At 43.0% G+C, this 19659-nt stretch overlaps 1 protein-coding gene across 4 annotated transcripts in view; it reads right to left on the minus strand.

Moving 5' to 3' along the window:
- IPO7 (importin 7) overlaps positions 1-10908 on the minus strand; it is a 51399-nt gene extending 40491 nt beyond the window's left edge. For all 4 annotated transcript variants that reach the window (XM_084974707.1, XM_084974706.1, XM_013979065.3 and 1 more), the window contains exon 1: positions 10674-10908. Coding sequence is in view for 2 of the 4 variants with exons in the window: in XM_084974706.1 (XP_084830832.1) it covers positions 10674-10757 (84 nt within the window). In the remaining 2 variants the exon portion in view is untranslated. The remainder of the gene's footprint in view (positions 1-10673) is intronic.
- Positions 10909-19659: the final 8751 nt, after the last annotated feature.

Consider the following 19659-nt stretch of genomic DNA (forward strand, 5'->3'; position numbering starts at 1 on the left):
CTACAGCAATGCAGGGTGCGAGCCGAATCTTTGACCTACACCACAGCTCACAGCACAGCAACACCAGATCCTTAACCCCTAAGCCAGGCCAGGGATCGAACCTGAATCCTCATGGATACTAGTTGGGTTCATAACCTACTGAGCCACAACATAACTCCAGCAAATCTAACTCTTAATTACAAAGTTAGTATACCAAAATCTACTTTTCAGTATAGCTCTAAGGAATAAATATGGAAAATATTTTATATATTTTCCAAAGACATAACAAATGTTGTTATATATCCACACACATAGAAAGTATGGATGTACTTTCTCAGAAAGCATGTGATCAAGAGAGCACAAACAGATTTTGCCAAATTACTCTTTACTTCCTTAAATCACTTATAAAATATAGCCTGTGGTTACACACACACACACACACACACAAAGCTCCCTTGAGGTCCCATTTCTGCAGTTTTCCCTTCTGAGTTGAAAAAGACCACTTGCTAGGATTGGAACCCCAAATGAAGTTGTTGATTTATGTTTAGGAGTCACTTTAAGACAAAAAAATTAGGAGTTCCCATTGTGGCTCAGCAAAATGAATCTGACTAGTATTTATGAGGATGCAGGTTCAATCCCTGGCCTCACTCAGTGGGTTAAGGACCAGAATGGCAGTGAACTGTGGTGTAGGTCACAGACGTGGCTTGGATCTGGCATTGCTGTGGCTATGGCATAGGCCAGCAGCTGTAGCTCCTATCAGACCCCTAGCCTGGGAACAGCTATATGCTGTGGGTGTGGCCCTAAAAAGACAAAAACAAATGAACACACTGAAAACAAGCACTTAATGGAGTTCCCGTTGTGGTGTAGCACAATAGGATCAGCAGCATCCCTGCAACACCAAGACACAGGTTCAATCCCCACCCCAGCACAGTGGGTTAAAGGATGCCATGTATCCACAGTAGGCTGAAGCTGTAGCTCAGATCTGATCTCTCACCTGGGAACCCCATATGCTGCAGAGCAGCCAAAAAAGAAGTTAAAAAAAAAAGAAAGAAAAAGATAATAACCACTTATCATTTTATTACCCTATTATTTTAAGGCCCTTTTAATGCCTTCAAAAACACCAGCATAAATCCAAAAGTGCAACTCACAAAAAAAAAAAAAAAAAAGGTATTACTTTGAGATAACTGGACTATCTTAGGATAAGAAAGAAAAGATATTTCATTTCTGTCAGCACACACAGCACAATCAATCTCAACCTGGGACGTGTATCTACCAGCCCTCCCAGCTGAAATCTCTCCTGCAGGAAGTCTTGCATTCTCCCAAAAAAGGTAACAGATGGCCTTAAATGAGTACTAAATATCAGACATCAGGTTCTGAAGAAAAGGGAGAGAGAAAGTAGGTTTGTAATCACTTGGGGCTGGGATGGGGATTAACTCTAAGCTGGAAAGAGGCATCTTTTTTTTTTTTTTGTCTTTTGTCTTTTTTTGTTGTTGTTGCTATTTCTTGGGCCACTCCCTCGGCATATGGAGGCTCCCAGGCCAGGGGTCGAATCGGAGCTGTAGCCACCGGCCTACACCAGAGCCACAGCAACGTGGGATGCGAGCCGCGTCTGCAACCTACACCACAGCTCACAGCAACGCCGGATCGTTAACCCACTGAGCAAGGGCAGGGACCGAACCCGCAACCTCATGGTTCCTAGTCAGATTCGTTAACCACTGCGCCACGACGGGAACTCCTGAGGCATCTTATTGAGAGGAAAAAAACACAGATCAAATAAAGATAGACAGTAACTGTACAAGTTAGGAAAAAACACTTCTGAACACTGGGTGATCTGTAACAACTTCCTGGCATTCTTGGTTATAGTAAACTATCACATATTTAGAAGAATTTCTATAACATGTTAACACTTTTATTATCATTTACATTTTATAATACAAAAAGTAAAGTAAATTTAAATTTAAGTAAAAATACCACCATCAATCTTCACTACAAAGACCCTTTAAAATTTTGAATAATTATGGTATTATTCTTAACAGTTTTGCAAACAATGATTAGGCTTCAGAAGGGTCTAAAATAATCCTTTTATATGAGTCAAAGTATAAATGTAACTTTCGGATGCTGACACTAATTATAGACCCCTCTTCAATTTCCTGGCTTCCACCAGTCGGAGAACTAGGAAAGAAGCAACACTTCAGCTAACTCTACAGCTAAAACTGTTACTACTTAGGTTTAAAAAGCTGCTCACCACAGCATAAAACTCTTTCCAGCCGTCTTACCTTCTCACCATTTGCCATCAACCCAGATAATTCAACATTTATCCTTAGCCCACCTCATCAAAATTCTTCAACAGCTCCAACTCTACCTCCTTTAACTCTATTCCGCTTACTAGTACTTACAACATGCAAGATTGTTGCAGGATACTACAGAGATAAAAGATCACCACTATAAAGTAGGTAGGGAGATTCATTCCAATTACACTGACGGATAAGTTTTTCAGTTAGATCCTAAAGGATTTAAACCCACAGAGATGGGGAGGAACGATTTTTAAAAGTTAAAGTATGGGAATTCCCTGGTGGCTCAGAGGGTTAAGGATCTGGCATGTAATTGATTTGATCCCTGTCCCTGGGAACTTCCACATGCCACAGGTATGGCAAAACAAAAGGGGGGTGGGGTATGAATTATGTTAAAGAGATTACTGGTGGGGGGGGAAGCAATTACTAGAAGAAAGAGAAGAGTGAAAGACAAAAATGTATAGGTAAATTGTGACCAACATCAAGACTATTAAGTATGCACTTTTTTGGAAAGTTTTTACGTGGTCAGATCTATGCTGTAAGAAGACAAGGTCTTAAAGCAGTATGAAGGATGTAATTCTAAGATAGAGGACTATAAAACATTTCAGGGAGCAAGAAAAAGCTCCAAAAAAACAGCTAACTGATCTGGAGATTATCAGCCTCCAAAAAAGACTTTTAGACTGATGATGCTGAAGATGATGCAAGACACTGGAAATAAACTGGAGGCAAAGATTGGATAATTTACAGCAAACAGTGAGCAAAGAAATACAAGATTTAAAACATAAGCAAGCAGAGATGCAAAATACAACTAACTGAAATAATAAATTCATTAGAAGCAACTAACAGCAGAATACAGGAGCCAGAAGAACAAATAAGTGAGGCGGTGGACAGACTAGTGGAAATCACTGATGCAGATCGGGAAAGAGAAAAAAGATTGAAAAGAAATGAAGACAGTCTCAGATGACTCTGGGACAATGGTAGACACACCAATATCCATATCATAGGGGTGCCAGAAGAGAGAAAGGGACAGAAAAAATATTCCAAGAGGTAATAGCTGAAAACTTCCTTCACATGGGAAAGGAACCACTCACTCAAATCCAGGAAGCACAAGGAGTAGCATATAAAATAAACCCAAGGAGGAACACTGTGAGACACATATTAATCAAACTGACCAAAATTAAAGACAAAGAGAAAATACTGAAAGCAGCTAGAGAAAGAAACAAATAAGATACCAGGGAACCCTGATAGGGTTATCAGCAGATTTTTCAGCAGAAACTGCAGGCCAGAAAAAACCTCCAACCAAGATTACTTTACCCAGCAAGGCTCTCATTCAGATTTGAAGGAGAAACCAAAAGCTTTACAGATAAGCAAAAGAGAATTCAGTAACACTAAACCAGCTTTACAACAAATACTAAAGGAATTTCTCTAGGCAGAAAAGAAAAGGCCACAACTAGAAATAAAAATACCACAAATGACAAGGCTCACCAGTAAAAGCATATATACAGTAAAAATATGAAATTATTAATGCACAAATATGCCACCAAAGCCAGAAATCATGAGGAGGGTACAAATGAAGGACATTGGGGATGCACTTGCAATTAAGAGACCAACAATTTAAAATAATCTCGTGTATGTGTATATATAGACTCCAATTCTCGGTGATTTGGTTTTTGGAATAATTGAATAGGATCTGAATCAGTTCAGAGAAGGAGTGTAAGAACCAGTGAAGACAAGAATATCTATAAAAGTAAGACTCATTCATTGAAGAGTACATAGAATGTATTCAGGAACACACAAGACAACAGAGATTACTTATAATTATTATAACCACCTATAATAATGTATTACTGTTAACTTATTGGTATATTTCTTCTCAAAAATAAATAAATAAAAACATCTTGGGTAGAAAACTATTATTACAACAGGTAACACCGGCCTGAAAAACTTCAACTCCAGAGGCAGCTTTCTCCTACTCCCCCAAATAAGTATAACTACAAAGGGATAAAATAATTGAAAGACATGTTTCACCCAAGCAAATTTCCACTGACCCAACTATCCTTTAACCTGCAACCTACTCCTATCCCCTTGGGAATATTTCACCCACTAATCCTGTAATCAGAAATTTTCTCCAAGGTTATCAACATTTTAAAAGCTTCCCCCACCACAAAGTCTTCATTTTGCTTTAACCCCTCTCATTTAAAAATGTCAATAATCCTTTCTTCTTCTAATAGTTTTTTACTTATTACAAAAGGAATTCATGTTCCCTGGTAGAAAATTTATGAAACTTATTTAAGGAAAAAAGGAAACTAAATTACCTACAACCAACCTTCTTACTTGAAATCCTTCTCTTGACTTCCTCCTATTTTTCTATGCAATTCTCCAGTCTCCTTTTCCCTTTGTTTAGCAAAGTCCAAAAAATGGGCATGGCCCAAAGAGCAGCCCTCCAGTCCACCCCACAGCTCTGGGTCACACTCCCTTCCTCTCAATTCACCTGCAGAAGAAAAAAAATCACTTTTCCATTGCTTTCTCTCCTAAACTTCACTTCCACATTCCCAATCTCCTGCTAAATGTTTTTGCCTTGGTGTTTACACCTGCTCAGACCAGACTTAAAACTTAAGTTATGCTTTCTCCAATCTCAGTTTCCCTTCGAGACCCATGTTCTCCAATGTAATCACCTAATAATCTATCTTTCAAAGCATACTCTCTAAGAGGTAACTTTTATTATTATTTCTTGCCAATGGAATGTAACCAAATAGACCTAGTTACTGCACTTTACATCATTCTTAAGAGAGGAGCTGAATGGCACATGGCATCAGTTTACATAAAATGAATACAGCCAGATAATTTCAAGAGCCAAAGGATTTTTACATTTTGTTTTAGTAAAGAAGTTGACAAAGCAAATACTATACCTCCTTCACCTGTATGAAATAGGAGGCATAGCAAGGGTAAGTCATCGCAGTGGCAGCATCAGGACCAGGCTGAGGCTCCTCACTGTGTCCTCCTGTCTTTCATTAAATAGTGGTAATACTGAAGTGCTTTTCAATTAAAGGATTTTTAAAAACGTCTTAATTATAAATTACTCAGGGACCGAAAGAACTCAATTTAAAAAAAATCTTTATTACTCAATGAATTTATTATGTTTATAGTTGTACAATGATCATCACAATCCAATTTTATAGGATTTCCATCCCACAACCCCAGCGCATTCCCCCATCCCCCTGAACTGTCTCCTTTGGAAACTGTAAGTTTTTCAAAGTCTGTGAGTCAGTATCTACGAAAGAACTCATTTTAAATCAAACTTGTTAATGTGCCACTGACAGAAACAATAAGTAAAATAATACATGCATCTACTATTTCTGAGAAAGAAAACTGTTTTCTTACCAATATTACTATGATGTTATCTTTCTTTCATATTTTTAACATTCTGTGTTACTGAATAACTTCCTAACAGTCCAAGAATCCAGGAACGCTCCCTCTTCCAAATTCACAACCACTTATAATAAAGCATTACTGTGGTAATACATTACAACATGAATATATGAATAATGTATTCATGATACTCCTAATTAAGGAATGTTACCCGCTCACACTACAAACTATCCTATCTTCCAAAATTATATACCATATTCTCATAAATATTTGCTGAATTTCTAGATATGCCAAACTGTCCCACATGTCATCATTTTGCACTTTTCCAGGTCTAAGACTTTAATAATATAAATCAAATTGAGAGTTCCCTGGTGGCCCAGCAGTGAAGGATCCAGTATTGTCACTGCTGTGGTGTGGGTTTGATCCCTGGCCCAGCAACTTCCACATGCCATGGCCTAACAACAAATAAATAAAAGTTAAATTAACCATTTATATGGGAGTTCCTGTTGTGGCTCATCAGTAACAAACACAACTAGTATCCATGAGGATGCAGGCTCGATCCCTAGCCTTGCTTAGTGCGTTAAGGATCCAGTGATACCATGAGCTATGGTCTAGGTCGCAGATGAAGCTCGGATCCAGCATTGCTGTGGCTGTGGTGTAAGCCAGCAGCTGCAGCTCCGATTCTACCCCTAGCCTGGGAACTTCCATATGCCGCATGTACGGCCCTAAAAAGAAAAAATTAATTAACCATTTATAAAGAAATATAATCATAACAGTAAGATACCAGACATGACTTTGATAGTTCATGAATTTTAAAGATAAACAGAAAATACCGAGAAACTTATCAAAGCTAAGTCCTCTTTTTTTTCAGTTAAAGCATGTAAAAAAAGCAGCATTTCTGACTATATAACCCATTATAGCACATTAAGCTTAGGAACGGAGGATTTTTTTTTTTTTTTGGATCTTTAGGGCCCAACCTGTAGCATATGGAAGTTCCCAGGCTAAGGGTAGAATCAGAGCTGCAGCTGCTGGCCTACGCCACAGCCACAGCAATGTGGGATCCAAGCTGCGTCTGTGACCTATACCATAGGACACCACACGCTGGATCCTTACCCACTGAGAAAGGCCAGGGCTCAAACCCATGTCCTCATGGATACTACTCAGGTTCGTTACTGCTGCACCACCAGGGGGAAACTCCAGGAACTGAGGATTTAAAAGAGTTTTAAATGAGATTTATGGTTAGGAAAAAAATTTTTTTTTCTTTTTAAGGCCGCATCCACCGCATATGGAAGTTCCCAGGCTAGGGGTCTGGAGCTGGAGCTACAGCTGCTTGGTCTATGCCGCAGCCATAGCCAGGCCAGATCCGAGCTGCCTCTGGGACGTACACTGCAGGTGAGGGAAACACCAGATCCTTAACCCATTGAACAGGGCCAGGGATCAAACCTGCATCTTCATGGATACTAGAACTCCCCAGTTAGGAAAAATTTTAGTTTTAGGTGACAAGAGATTAACAGAAGAGGTAAGACTGCGTAAGCAGAAGTTTGCATGTGAAAAGGTTTCCACTGAAGAACACTGGCAGATGGAGAAGGAAGAAGAAAGTAGAGTTATTGTTGTCTGTTATAATAATAATCTGCCAAAACCCTTCAGAGCTATTTCCTTTTTCTTACACATGAAGAAACAAGCATTTCTGAGTGTGTGTTTGTTTATACGTGTGATACGTGTGTGTACCGGTAGGAAAGGACAGGCTTTGTATCTAAGTGCAAATAGTCTCTGGAACATAAGAAACAATGTTGAATGAACACCAAATGTGTATGTTTTAGACTAACTAAACAAAATTTAAAAATTATACTTCTAGGAGTTCCCATTGTGGCACAGTGGAAATGAATCTGACTAGGAACCATTAAGGTTCAATCCCTGGCCCTGCTCAGTGGGTTAAGGATCTGGCATTGCCGTGAGCTGTGGTGTAGGTCACAGACTCGGCTCGGATCTGGTGTTGCTGTGGCTGTGGTGTAGGCCGGCAGCTACAGCCCCAATTCGACCCCTAGCCTGGGAACCTTCACATGCCGTAGGTTTGGCCCTAGAAAACACACACACACATGAAATCTACAGCCTATAGTGTTATCGTAACAAAAAGTCAATAAAGCCTACCACTGACAACCAAAGAACTACAGTAAGGAAAGACAAAAATCCCTTATCTCATGAAACTCAAAAAATATACTGAGGAAAACAATAAGTAAAATACATATGCTAAATCAGTGATAAAGAGAAAAATAAGTAAAGTGAGACACAGCGTGGGGTGGTCAGGCGACACAGCTGAGCAGTGATAGAGGAGGGAGGAGAGAGAACAAGTCTGAGAAGTAACTGGGTAAAAAGGGTTTCGAAGCAGATAGAACAGTTAAATGCAACTGTTCTGAGACAGGGGCACTCTGGGTTTTGTTTTTAAACTATCTCACTCCAATACTTTGATAACATTTACAATCTTTATAGTTAGCGATTACTTCGCTTAACTGAAGAAACCCATTCAAATGCCAATGATGTTTTTCTTTTAACTAAATGAACCTAAGTGTAGCTTCAGTTGAATAAGACATCACGGAATGACTGGTTCACCTGATCTTATCCAAAGAGGAGCTAGCCAGAAATAAAATGCTACTTCCTCATTCTTACGACAGTCGAACTTCTTCAAGATTCATCTGGGATTTATTTCCTAAATCAAGGTTCTGCCACAAGAAAGTCAAAGCAAAAAGTTTCCAAATGGGAGTTCTCGTAGTGGCGCAGCGGAAACGAATCCAACTGGGAACCATGAAATTGCAGGTTCGATCCCTGGCCTCACTCAGTGGGCTGAGGATCCAGCGTTGCCGTGAGCTGTGGTGTAGCTCACAGACACAGCTCGGATCTGGCGTTGCTGTGGCTCTGGTGTAGGCCGGCACCAACAGCTCAGATTAGACATGTAGCCTGGGAACCTTCATATGCCACAGGTGCGGCACTAAAAACACACACAAAAAAAAAAAAAAAAAAAAAAGGAAGCACTTCATTAAAACGAAATCAGTGTAAATCAACTGTAATGTTTAAGAAAAAATTAGTGCCAAAAAAATTACTAAAAAGTCTACGTGTAACAACTGAAAGAAATTTGCAAAATGTAAATATCTAACAATCGCAGATATACATACCAGATATCAAATTCTGACAGAAAAATAAGCAGTGTTCACTACGAGTATTTCAAAACCCTAACAGCAATTTAACAGTCAAATAAAAAATGCTTTCGATACTATTTTGATTATTTTTTTACCTTCCAAAAACTTGTGAAATACCCCAGGTCTCCATTACAACATGTCAGTACACACAAATGGACATTCAATACCTTCTTGAGGAATAAATGGATTTCAAATTTGCAGGAAGTATTACCTATCTAATTCTTCTACAAGGGAACCAATTCTTTCAAATAATAATTTTTAAAATTAATAACTAGATGCAAGTATGTTTAGTTAAAATAATGTGCTTTAGGGCAAAGTCATAGTCTAAGTCACTATGACTAGACTTTTACTGTGTCTTGCCTTATAGTACATCATAAACAATACCATGTTTATGTTCATCTTAACCTGTGTCCATCATAAGTCAAAATAAAAAGCAATCCATAACTCCTTCCATAGTTTAGTTCAAAGTGGGAACTTCTTTCAAGTCACTATTTTATATCCAAAAGAAATCTGAAGTCTTCCCAAGCTGCCCTGAATTTGAGCATCACTCATGGCAAGATCTACCGGTGGTCCTATTTACATATGAAATAGATTTAACTTTTTATTTTAAAATAATTTTACACTTAGTCTGTCTAAATTCTATGGGTGGTCTTCTTAAAATACAAGTTCCTTGAGGCCAGGGATCTCTAAAACAGCACTGTACTTTGAAGACGTTCAATTACAAATACTCCTGGAAGTCAATTTAATATTTTTAAATTACTTACCTACCAGCTAAGACGAGCATAAAATAGCTGAACTTGCCCTATTTTAATGAGGGACTTCTCTTTAGGTTTAAAAAAAAAGTACACTAAAAGTCACTACAGCTGGGCAAATTCATAGGAGTGACAGCGATCCTTTTAAGAAGCCTTCAAAATACCCACTAAAATATAAGTTGAAAAAATCTAGAAACAGAGACTAAAACTGAAGAGAGTACAATAAAATACCCACATAAGAAGGCTATCTTCCAAAGGGTAGTCTCCCCAGAAAACGTGGGGAAAAAAGAAACCAACCCTCAGTGTACGGAGCTTGCACACGCTGCGAGGAACCGACTCTTACGCGGTCTCGCTGGACCGTCACAGCAACTCTGTGGACTAACCGTATGAATGGGAGAAACTCCGCTCGAAAAGCCTAGGCGACTCGCCCAAGGTCAGTCAAGAAATCAGCGGTGCAGCTCCACCTGGAAGGGTGCACCTCACCAGACACCCACCGCCTCGCCGCCGGGGCCCTGCTGGAGCAGGAGGGCGAGGAGCCGAGACTCCCGCGCGTGTCCCCCCTGCCCAGAGGTGGGCGCCGGCCGCGGCACGAGGAGAAAGTTGTGCGGGTCACGCACCAGCCCAGGGAGGCGACACGCTGACAGGCGCAGCCCCCGGCGGACCAGCCCCGCATCCCCAGGAGCCCCTCCAAACGCGGCGCCAGCGACACCGCTCCCGGAAACGTCTCAAAAACCTCCCGGGGACTTTCGCCCCCTTCTGGGCGCGACGAACGAGCTGGGAATGAGCCCGAGGGCGGCCGGCCACCCGAGCCGGCCATGTGTCCGGCCCGTGACGCCCGCCGCGCCCCAGCCGGCTGCTCATGCTCGACCGTAGCCACAGGCCCAGCTCGGGATCCGACGCGAAGGCTGCCTCGGCCGCCGCCGCCGTCGCCGCAGCAGCCCGAGGGCCCGGCGCGGCGCTCGCCGTCAGGTCCCCGCCCCACCCCTCCAGCTGGGCCCCTCGCGCCGCCGTCCGCGCCGCTGGCCAGGCCCGGAGGGCTCGGCCTGCCACAGTCCGCCCGCCGCCACCGCCCGCCCGCCCGGCGTCCTTACTTCATTGAGCTGGCGCTCCGCGGCCTCGCGCAGGGCTGGGTCCATGGTGCCCCGCAGGGCCTCGATAATGGTATTGGGGTCCATCGCAGCGCGGACGCGGTCACGCCCGGGGCTCGTGTGCTACTGGGCCAGGAATAGCGGCGTTCACTGCGCACATGGACCTGCCGCGCTCCGCAGCGGCAACCGGCGCGAAAGGAAAGAGAAGCGCCAAGGCCCCGGATAGAACCTCGTCTCCTCGGCGTGGAGGCGGGAGATGCTCCGGCCACTTCCTGTCGGCGCGCCCGCGGAGCACCTTGGGAAATGTAGTCGGCTTGTGCCGTCCGCAGACCACGTGGCCCTGAGCTGTCGCTCTTGGTGACCATACTTGACATAACGAAAGAAAAAATGTTCAAACTTCACAGGAAGAAAATTAAAGCAATAGGTTGCAAATATTTCACATAGAAAAGTGTCTGTGGTGACCATAAGGTAATGCTGATGCAATGCGTGAGGCTGGAAGACTTTTGAAAAGCGACGTGAAATGTTTCTAAATGCCTGTAAAAATGTGTATAATCTTTGACCCAAGTAATCCCATTTATGAGACTTTATTCTGAGGAAATGACACAAACGTTTAAATGAGCTTTATGTGTGACAGGTTTCATCACTTTTTTTTTTTTGCTTTTTAGGGCCGCATATGGAGGTTCCCAGGCTAGGGTCTAATCAGAGCTGTAGCCGCCAGCCTACACCCAGCCACAGCAACGCCAGATCCAAGCCTACTCTGCGACCTACACCACAGCTCACGGCAACACCGAATCCTTAACCCACTGAGTGAGGCCAGGGATAGAACCTGCGTCCTCAGGGACGCTAGTCAGATTCATTTCCGCTGTGCCACAGAGGGAACTTCTTATCATGTATTTATAATCAAATTTACATAGACAGTAAAGGGCCAAAGTAGGTGATTTCATAGCTAATCCCACTAGAGGACTATAAGCAGAAAAAAAGTATGGGAGACCTCTGTAAATTAATGATCACTCAAGAAAGCAGACTTGCTCAACAACAAAACTGAGCAGGCTTGCTTAGCAACAAAACCCTGCAACAAAGCATGAGACATGCCCCAAGATAATAAAACAATGGTGGAACGAGACTCACATCCTGTCCAGTGAAGTTAGTAAGTTAATGATTCCTAGGACATGCTTCTCTGCACACACTAAAGACAAAAACATAGGGAAAAGTGACATTATGCTGAAACTTGAGATGATTTACCGTATTTTAGTATATTAACCACCTTTTTGCTCATTTCCATTGTGCTATGACATTCCTAATTTAACCATATGGAAGACTAGAAAACTCCCCTGCCTGACACGGAGGAGAAGCTGATGATGGAAGTTTGAAGTCTACTCCAGAACGAGGAAGGAGTTCCCACTGTGGCTCGGCAGTAACCAACCTGACTATGATCCACGAGGAAGGATGCGGGTTCGATCCCTGATCTCGCTCACTGGGTTAATGATCTGGCGTTGCCGTGAGCTGTGGTGTAGGTTGCAGATGAGGCTCAGATTCGGTGTAGCTGTGGTTGTGGTGTAGACTGGCAGCAGCTGCAGCTCCAATTCATTCCCTGGCCTGGGAACTTCCATATGCCGTGGGTGTGGCCCTAAAGAGATAGATAGATAGAAAGAAAGAAAGAAAGAAAGAAAGAGAAAGAAAGAAGGTGGTCCCCCCGCCCCAGTTTCCCTTTGATTGTTTTGTTTTGTTTTGTGGCCATGTCCATGGCATGTGGAAGTTCCTGGCACAGTGGGTTAAGAATCCAGCATTGTCACTGGTTCGCCTAGTATTTCAAACCCAGGATGTTTCTTTTCTGTTGTCAAAGTTTTCATTCTCTCTACTGAATCACTCTGCCTCTCAAAGAAAATGTAGAACAATACAGAATGATTAGGCAAACCTCAGGAATCCAGTCAAATACATTTTTCACAGCCGCCAAAAATTACAACTACTGTATACCTTGTAACGACATTAAAATATTTATATATGGATACAGGTTTGTAACATAGACAAAAACTGGGAATAAGGCTGGCAAATGAAAGTAATTGATTTTCTAGGATGGTGAGATTTTGAGTAATTTCCTTTCATACCGATTATTGTAAAGAAGTTATGTAAATATATTTACTTTGAATTTAAGCCTTCAAATACAATTTGTTACAAGATCACTTACAGTTTTTAATTTACCAAAAGGACAAAAGGAGGCAGAAAAAGATTTTCTTTGGAATAGTAAGCTTTGTAATATTAATTTCTTATGTGCCAGCCACTGTGCCTGGAAATGAGGTATAATTATACTTAATTTACAAATGAAGACTCCTGGGCTCAGAGAGGCTACTTAAATTGTGAAAGGTCATAAGGTTTTCATGACAAAACCTGTAGATGAATCTATCGTCGTACTAACACAGTGTGTTAGGGATTCTGTCTCCCTATTCCGTCTCTCAAGGTAATGGCCTTGAAGATAAGGATTATGTTTTATTCACTTTTTGTGTGTACCTTTTTAGGGATGCTCCCACGGCATATGGAAGTTCCCAGCCTAGGGGTCGAATCAGAACTGTAGCTGCCAGCCTATGCCACAGCCACAGCCACACCAGATCCAAGCTGCATCTGCAACCTACACTACAGCTCATGGCAACGCCAGATCCTTAACCCACTGATCAAGGTCAGGGATCCAACCTGCATCTTCATGGATACTAGTCAGATTCATTTCCGCTGAGCCACAGCAGAAACTCCTGTTTTATTCACTTTTGGATCCTTACCTCCTCTCACAGAGTTTGACTGTCTACTAAGGCATTCAATAAATATTTTGGAGAATAAATGAAGTAAGGACTTGTTGGTGACTGAGCCACAACTGAAACCTCGACCTTCTTGATTCCAACGCCGGTTCTCTCTGCACACTGCATAGCTATTTGAGATTCCAAAATTGGCTTGTACATCATGGAACTGTGACAGTTACAGCACATAGCACATTGTATGTAAAAGCACTAGAGACATAGAAGGTGCTCCAAAAACATTCATCTCCTCTCCCTGAAACTGAAAGGAGAAAGAGGGCTGGGGGAACATGGATTTAAAGCTATAGTGTTGGGAACTGGAGTCAGCAAGCTGTGCAGACCGACGGCTGGATGGGGGCCTGCGTCTCATGCTTCAAAGAAACGAGAGCTCCCAGGGTACGAGACGCTGTGTAGGGGGCCAGAGTTCCTTTCTCCACACAAAGAGCTTGGCTCCAGGATCCTTTAGGAGTTTAGCTGGCACCATGGTGAACACACTCGACTTATTTGAAGGTTTATTTTTAAGCTAGTAACACAGAGAATGTGACATATTTTTTAAATTTTATTTTATTTTTAGCTTTTCTTTTGATGCCACACCTGTGGTATATGGAAGTTCCTGGGCTAGGGGTCAAATCAGAGCTGCAACTGCACACCTATGCCCCAGCCACAGCTCCAAGCCACATCTTTTGGCAACGCCAGATCCTTAACCCACTGAGCAAGGCCACAACCTCATGTCAGGTTCTTAACCTGCTGAGCCACAATGGGAACTCCCAAGAATGTGACTTACATCACTGGAAACTTAGACGTGGCGCTCCTCCAGGGCGGGCGCATGTCTCTACGCCACAGACACAGAGCAGTGTGTGCTCAGCGAATGTGTGTGCGAACATGAAAAGAAAAAGCACCATGGAGTTCCCATTGTGGCTCAACAGGAACGAATCTGACTAGCATCCATGAGGACACAGGTTTGATCCCTGGCCTCTCTCAGTGGGTGAAGGATCCCGCGTTGCTGTGGCTGTGGTGTGGCCAGTGGCTACAGCTGTGGTTTGACCCCTCTGGGAACCTCCACATGCCATGGGTGCGGCCCTAAAAAGACAAAGAAAGAAAGGAAGGAAGGAAGGAAGAAAGATAGGAGTTCCCATTGTGTCGCAGAGGAAACGAATCCAACTAGGAACCATGAGATTGTAGGTTCGACCCCTGGCCTCTCTCAGTGGGTGAAGGATCCGATGTTGCCATGAGCTGTGGTGTAGGTCGCAGACATGGCTCAGAAACCTGCGTTGCTGTGGCTGTGGTGGCAGCGGTAGCTACAATTAGACCCCTAGCCTGGGAACCTCCATATGCCTCGGGTGCGGCCCTAAAAGGACAAAAGACAAAAAAATAAATAAATAAAGTGGCTCATAATATTCACATACTACTCTTTTTATTGCAGTATCTATAGGGCTATCCTTTCTCTCATCCATGATATTAGGAATTTGTGTCACGTTTTGCTTCTTCTCCCCAGGTCTGATAATTTTTTTTTATTGGATGCTGGATACCGGAAATTTTATGTTGTGGACTGAGTTTTCTTGTCTTTGTTTAATGAATGTTGGGCTTTGTCTTGGTAGGCAATAAGTTATTTGGGATTCGGCTTGACACTTTCAAGCTTTGTTTATAAGGTTTCTAAGGGTAAGTGTAAGTTAGGATCTTTACAGGGTCATTTTACATTTTGGGGTTCGATGGGTGTCCCAAGGGATCGACAAAGTCTCTGCTGTCTGGCTGGTGGGAACTCTAGGAACTGTTCAGCTCACAGCTTCCTGGTAACTATTTGCCCGGTTTTTGAAGTTTCACCCTATGTATAAACACACTAATACTTAGCAAAGCCTCAGGGGGACTCCGTGAAGCATTTTGGGGCTCTTTTTCTGTGCAGTCTCCTCCCTTCAGAAACCCCTCCTTGCTATCTCCGTCCACCTTGGCCTCCGTGAACTTCAGATTCTGTCTCCATGACTCAGTAAGACCGCAGTATCCTTGTGGTCAGCCCCTTGCTGCATTCTGGTACAGATGGTGGCTTCAGACAGAATGCTAAGGAAAGTAGAGGGCCTACACCATTTGTTTTCTTTCTTTTAAGGATCGCGATCCTAATTGCAAAGTCTGAAAACAGGCGTTTCGTGTATTTTGTCCAGCTTCTAGCTGTTTTCAACAGGAGGTGTCCACGGCTACCACACCATCTCTGGAAACAGCGGACTCCCTGGGTAATTTTTAGCTGCTAGGGACCGATGGACACTCTCTTGTCGCCTAAAGCATTCGGCATAACCATGAAGATAAAGGAGAAATCACATACCGCGATGATTCTTTTAACTCACAACAGAAAAGTTTCCTCTTACCCGCCCACTCCTGATGTGGGAAAGACACACTCCTTGCTTTGCACAGTCCTTTTCTGTGCAGATGCAGCACGACGAGCAGATTGACAGATGGGGAGTCAGAGTATATGTGAGGCGCCTTTGGCCCCAGTATCCAGAAGCCTCTGACCTGAGCTGGTTGCCCCTTTCCCCAGGAAGGAGGGCTACAACTGCTCATTTGGGAGACTTCATTTTCTAGGAACGCAATCTGATCGAGAGCTGACCCAGAAACACTTAGCTTTTAGCTGGCAAGAATTACTCTAGTCAGCTGTAGAGCTTCAGTATCATCTGGTTCAGTAGGAGCATGACCCTCACAGACAGACAGACATGGGTTGAATCTTGACTCTACAACTTTCCAGTTTTGACATAACCGAGGGCCTCAATTTTCCCTTCCGTAAAATAGGAAAGCAGCAATTCCATCATTAGACTGTCCTAAGATCATATATTTCAGACAGCACCAGCTTTGCATGCAGGGTACCCAGAGCACAGGTAACTCAACCTGTCTGGTAATTTGAACAGACGCCTCACCAAAGACAGTCCGCAGATGGCAGATAGGTAGATGAAAAGATGCCCCACCTGATACGTCATTAGGGAACTGCAAATTAAAACAACAGTGAGATACCACTGCACAATTACTGCATGTGGCTAAAATCCAAAACACTAACACCACCAAATGCTGACAAGAATGCGGAGTGACAGGAAATCTCATTCACTGAGTGGAAATGCAGAATGGTAGAGCACTTTGAAAGACACTTTGGCAGCTTCGTATAAAACTAAACATACTCTTTCCATATGATCCAGCAGTCACACTCTTTGGTATTTACCCAAATGAGTTGAAAACTTACATACAAACAAAAATCTGTATATGAATGTTTATCATACTTTTATTCATAATTGCCAAATCTTCAAAGCAACCAAGATGTTTTTCAGTAGGTGAATGGAAAAACAAACTACAGTAAATTCATAGAATGGAATAGCGCTCAGCAATAGAAAGAAATGAGCTAGAGTTCCTGCTGTGGCGCAGTGGGTTAAGCATCTGACAGCAGCAGGTGGAGTCGCTACAGAGGCATGGCTTGGCTCCTCAAGCCAGCACTGTGGGTTAAAGGATCTGGCTTTGCTGCAGCTGCATCACAGGTTGCAACTCAGATTCAGTCCCTGGCCCAGGAACTTCCATATGCTACAGGACGGCCATGAAAAATAAAGAGAGAGAGAAAGAAATGAGCTATCAAACCACAAAAAGACATAGAGGAAGCTTAAATGTATATCGTTAAATGAATGAAGCCAACATGAAAAGACTATATTCTATACGATTTTAACGACATGACATTCTAGAAAAGTCAAAACTATTTAAAAAAGTGAAAAGGTTAGTGGTTGCCAGAGGCTCAGGGGAAGGAGAAAGGGATGAATAGGTGCAGCCCAGGGGATTTTAGGCAGTGAAACTCTTCTATGTGACACCGTAAGGGTGGATGTGTGTCATTATACATTCGTCAAGGCCCACAGAATGTGCAGCACAGAGTGAACCCTAGTGTAAACTATGGCTGTCAGTTCCTAATATGTCAGTGTCAGCTCATCACTTAAAACAAAGGTACCGCACTGACGCAAGACCTTAGGAATGGGGGAAACGGAGGGGAGGGGGGTGAAGGGACATAGTGGAACTCTGCAGTCGCTGCTCGCTTTTTCTGTTATTCTAAAACTGCTCTAAAAACTCAAGTCAATTCAAAAATCAGTAATGGCCACATGATAATGTATAACTGGAGAACAAGCGAATGGTCAGCAAGGGCAAGAGACGGGCGGTGGTGGACAAGGGCAGAAGCGCTGTGACTGTAAAGGGACACAGAAACAGGGAGAGGTGCTTGTCCAACAGCCCGTATCTTTTTCCTTCTCCTGCCACTGCCCTCAGCATACGGAAGTGCCCCACCTATGCCACAGCTGCACCAGCGCTGGATCCATAAGCACCACTGCCTAACCCACTGCACTGGGCTAGGGATTGAGCGGGCGCAGCCACAGAGACGAGCCGGATCACGAACCCACGGCACCACAGCAGGAACCCCTAGCTCTGTATCTTGATTGCAGCGATGACCCACATGAAGCGACGCTTTTGAGAATGTGACATACAAACATAGCCCGCACTGTACCAATGTCAGTTCCTGGTGTGACTACTGCGCTAAGACGCGGCGAGGAAACTGGCGAAGGACACCCAGGACTTCCCTGCACCCTTGGCAACTTCCTGTGATTCTACAATTGCATAATCACACAAGGTGTTTAAAAATAAATATCTGAACCAAGAGGAATCTAAGTAGATGTGAATGGTAAATGCCACGTAGCATCCTAGATGGGATCCTGGAAGAGAAAAAGGACGTTAGGAGTTCCCGTCACGGCACAGTGGAAACGAATCCGACTAGGAACCATGAGGTTGCGGGTTCGATCCCTGGCCTTGCTCAGCGGTTGAAGATCGGGCGTTGCCTTGAGTTGTGGTGCAGGTGGCAGGCGCGGGTTGAATCTGCCATCGCTGTGGCCCTGGTGTAGGCCGAGGGCTACAGCTCCGATTCAACCCCTACCCTGGGAACCTCCATATGCTGCAAGTGCGGCCCTAAAAGGACAAAAGACCAAAAAGCAAACAAACAAACAAACAAAACAGGACATGTGAATAAAGCACAGAGTTTAGTGAAAAGTAATGTATCTGTAGTGGCACATTAATTTTGACAAATGCACCATAGTAAGATAAGATGTTAATACTAGGGGAAACTAGGAGTTCCAGCTGTGGCGAAACGGGATTGGCGGCGCCTCTGCAGCAGCAGGACGAAGGTGCGACCCCACCCCCCACAGTGGAGTTATGGGAATTCCAGGTGCCCCTGGACAGCCAAAAAGAAAAAAAGAAAAAAATACATAAAGTCATCAAGCCACACTTAAATTAAGAAATAATAATAATAATAGGGGAAACTAGATGTAGAATATAGGGGAACTCTCTGTTCTACCCTTGCAATAATTCTGCAAATCTAAAGCTATTCTAAAATACAAAGTTTACTTAAAAATAATAAATAAATGGTGACAAGCTAATAAGATACATAGTCCAAGTACATAAGAACTTATATCCAGAATATATAAAGAATTCCTACAAACAGTTTAAAAAGAAACAACAGCCAACTCAATTTAGGAATCTACAAAAGACTTAAATAGACATCTCACCAAAGAGAAAAAGAGAAAAACAAAATGGACAATAAACATATGAAAAGGTGTTCAACATCAGTAAGTCATCAAAGAACTGCAAATTAGAACCGCTGTAAGGTAGAATCATCCATCGAAGGAATGGCTAAAATTTAAGCAACTGACAACACACAGTGTCGGTTAAGACGTGGAACGACTAGAATTCTCAGGCATTGCGTGTGGAGTGCAAACTGGATCCATCACTTGGGCAAATCTTTGGCAGCGCCAACTAAAACTAAGCATTCATATGACACTACATACACTCTAAAGAAATTAGCGTTTGTGTCTATATCAGAAGGCTCTCACAAGAATGTCTGAAGCAGTGATCTTTGTAATTGCTCAAAACTGGAAATGATCCAAAAATCTTTTAACAGAATGGATAAATAAATTCATACAATGGAATACTACACTGAAATCGAAAAGGACAAACTTTTTTTTTTTGGTCTTTTTGCCATTTCTAGGGCCGCTCCTGTGGCATACGGAGGTTCCCAGGCTAGGGGTCGAATCGGAGCTGTAGCCACCGGCCTACACCACAGCAACACGGGATCTGAGCCATGTCTGCAACCTACACCACAGCTCAAGCAACGCCCGATCCTTAACCGAACCCTCAACCTCATGGTTCCTAATCGGATTCGT

This window comes from Sus scrofa, chromosome 9, assembly GCF_054392235.1.
Source record: "Sus scrofa isolate SSC_HxYL_T2T_F1_AM1 chromosome 9, Sscrofa_HxYL_maternal_Yorkshire_Landrace_v2.0, whole genome shotgun sequence".
NCBI classification, from domain to species: Eukaryota; Metazoa; Chordata; class Mammalia; order Artiodactyla; family Suidae; genus Sus; species Sus scrofa.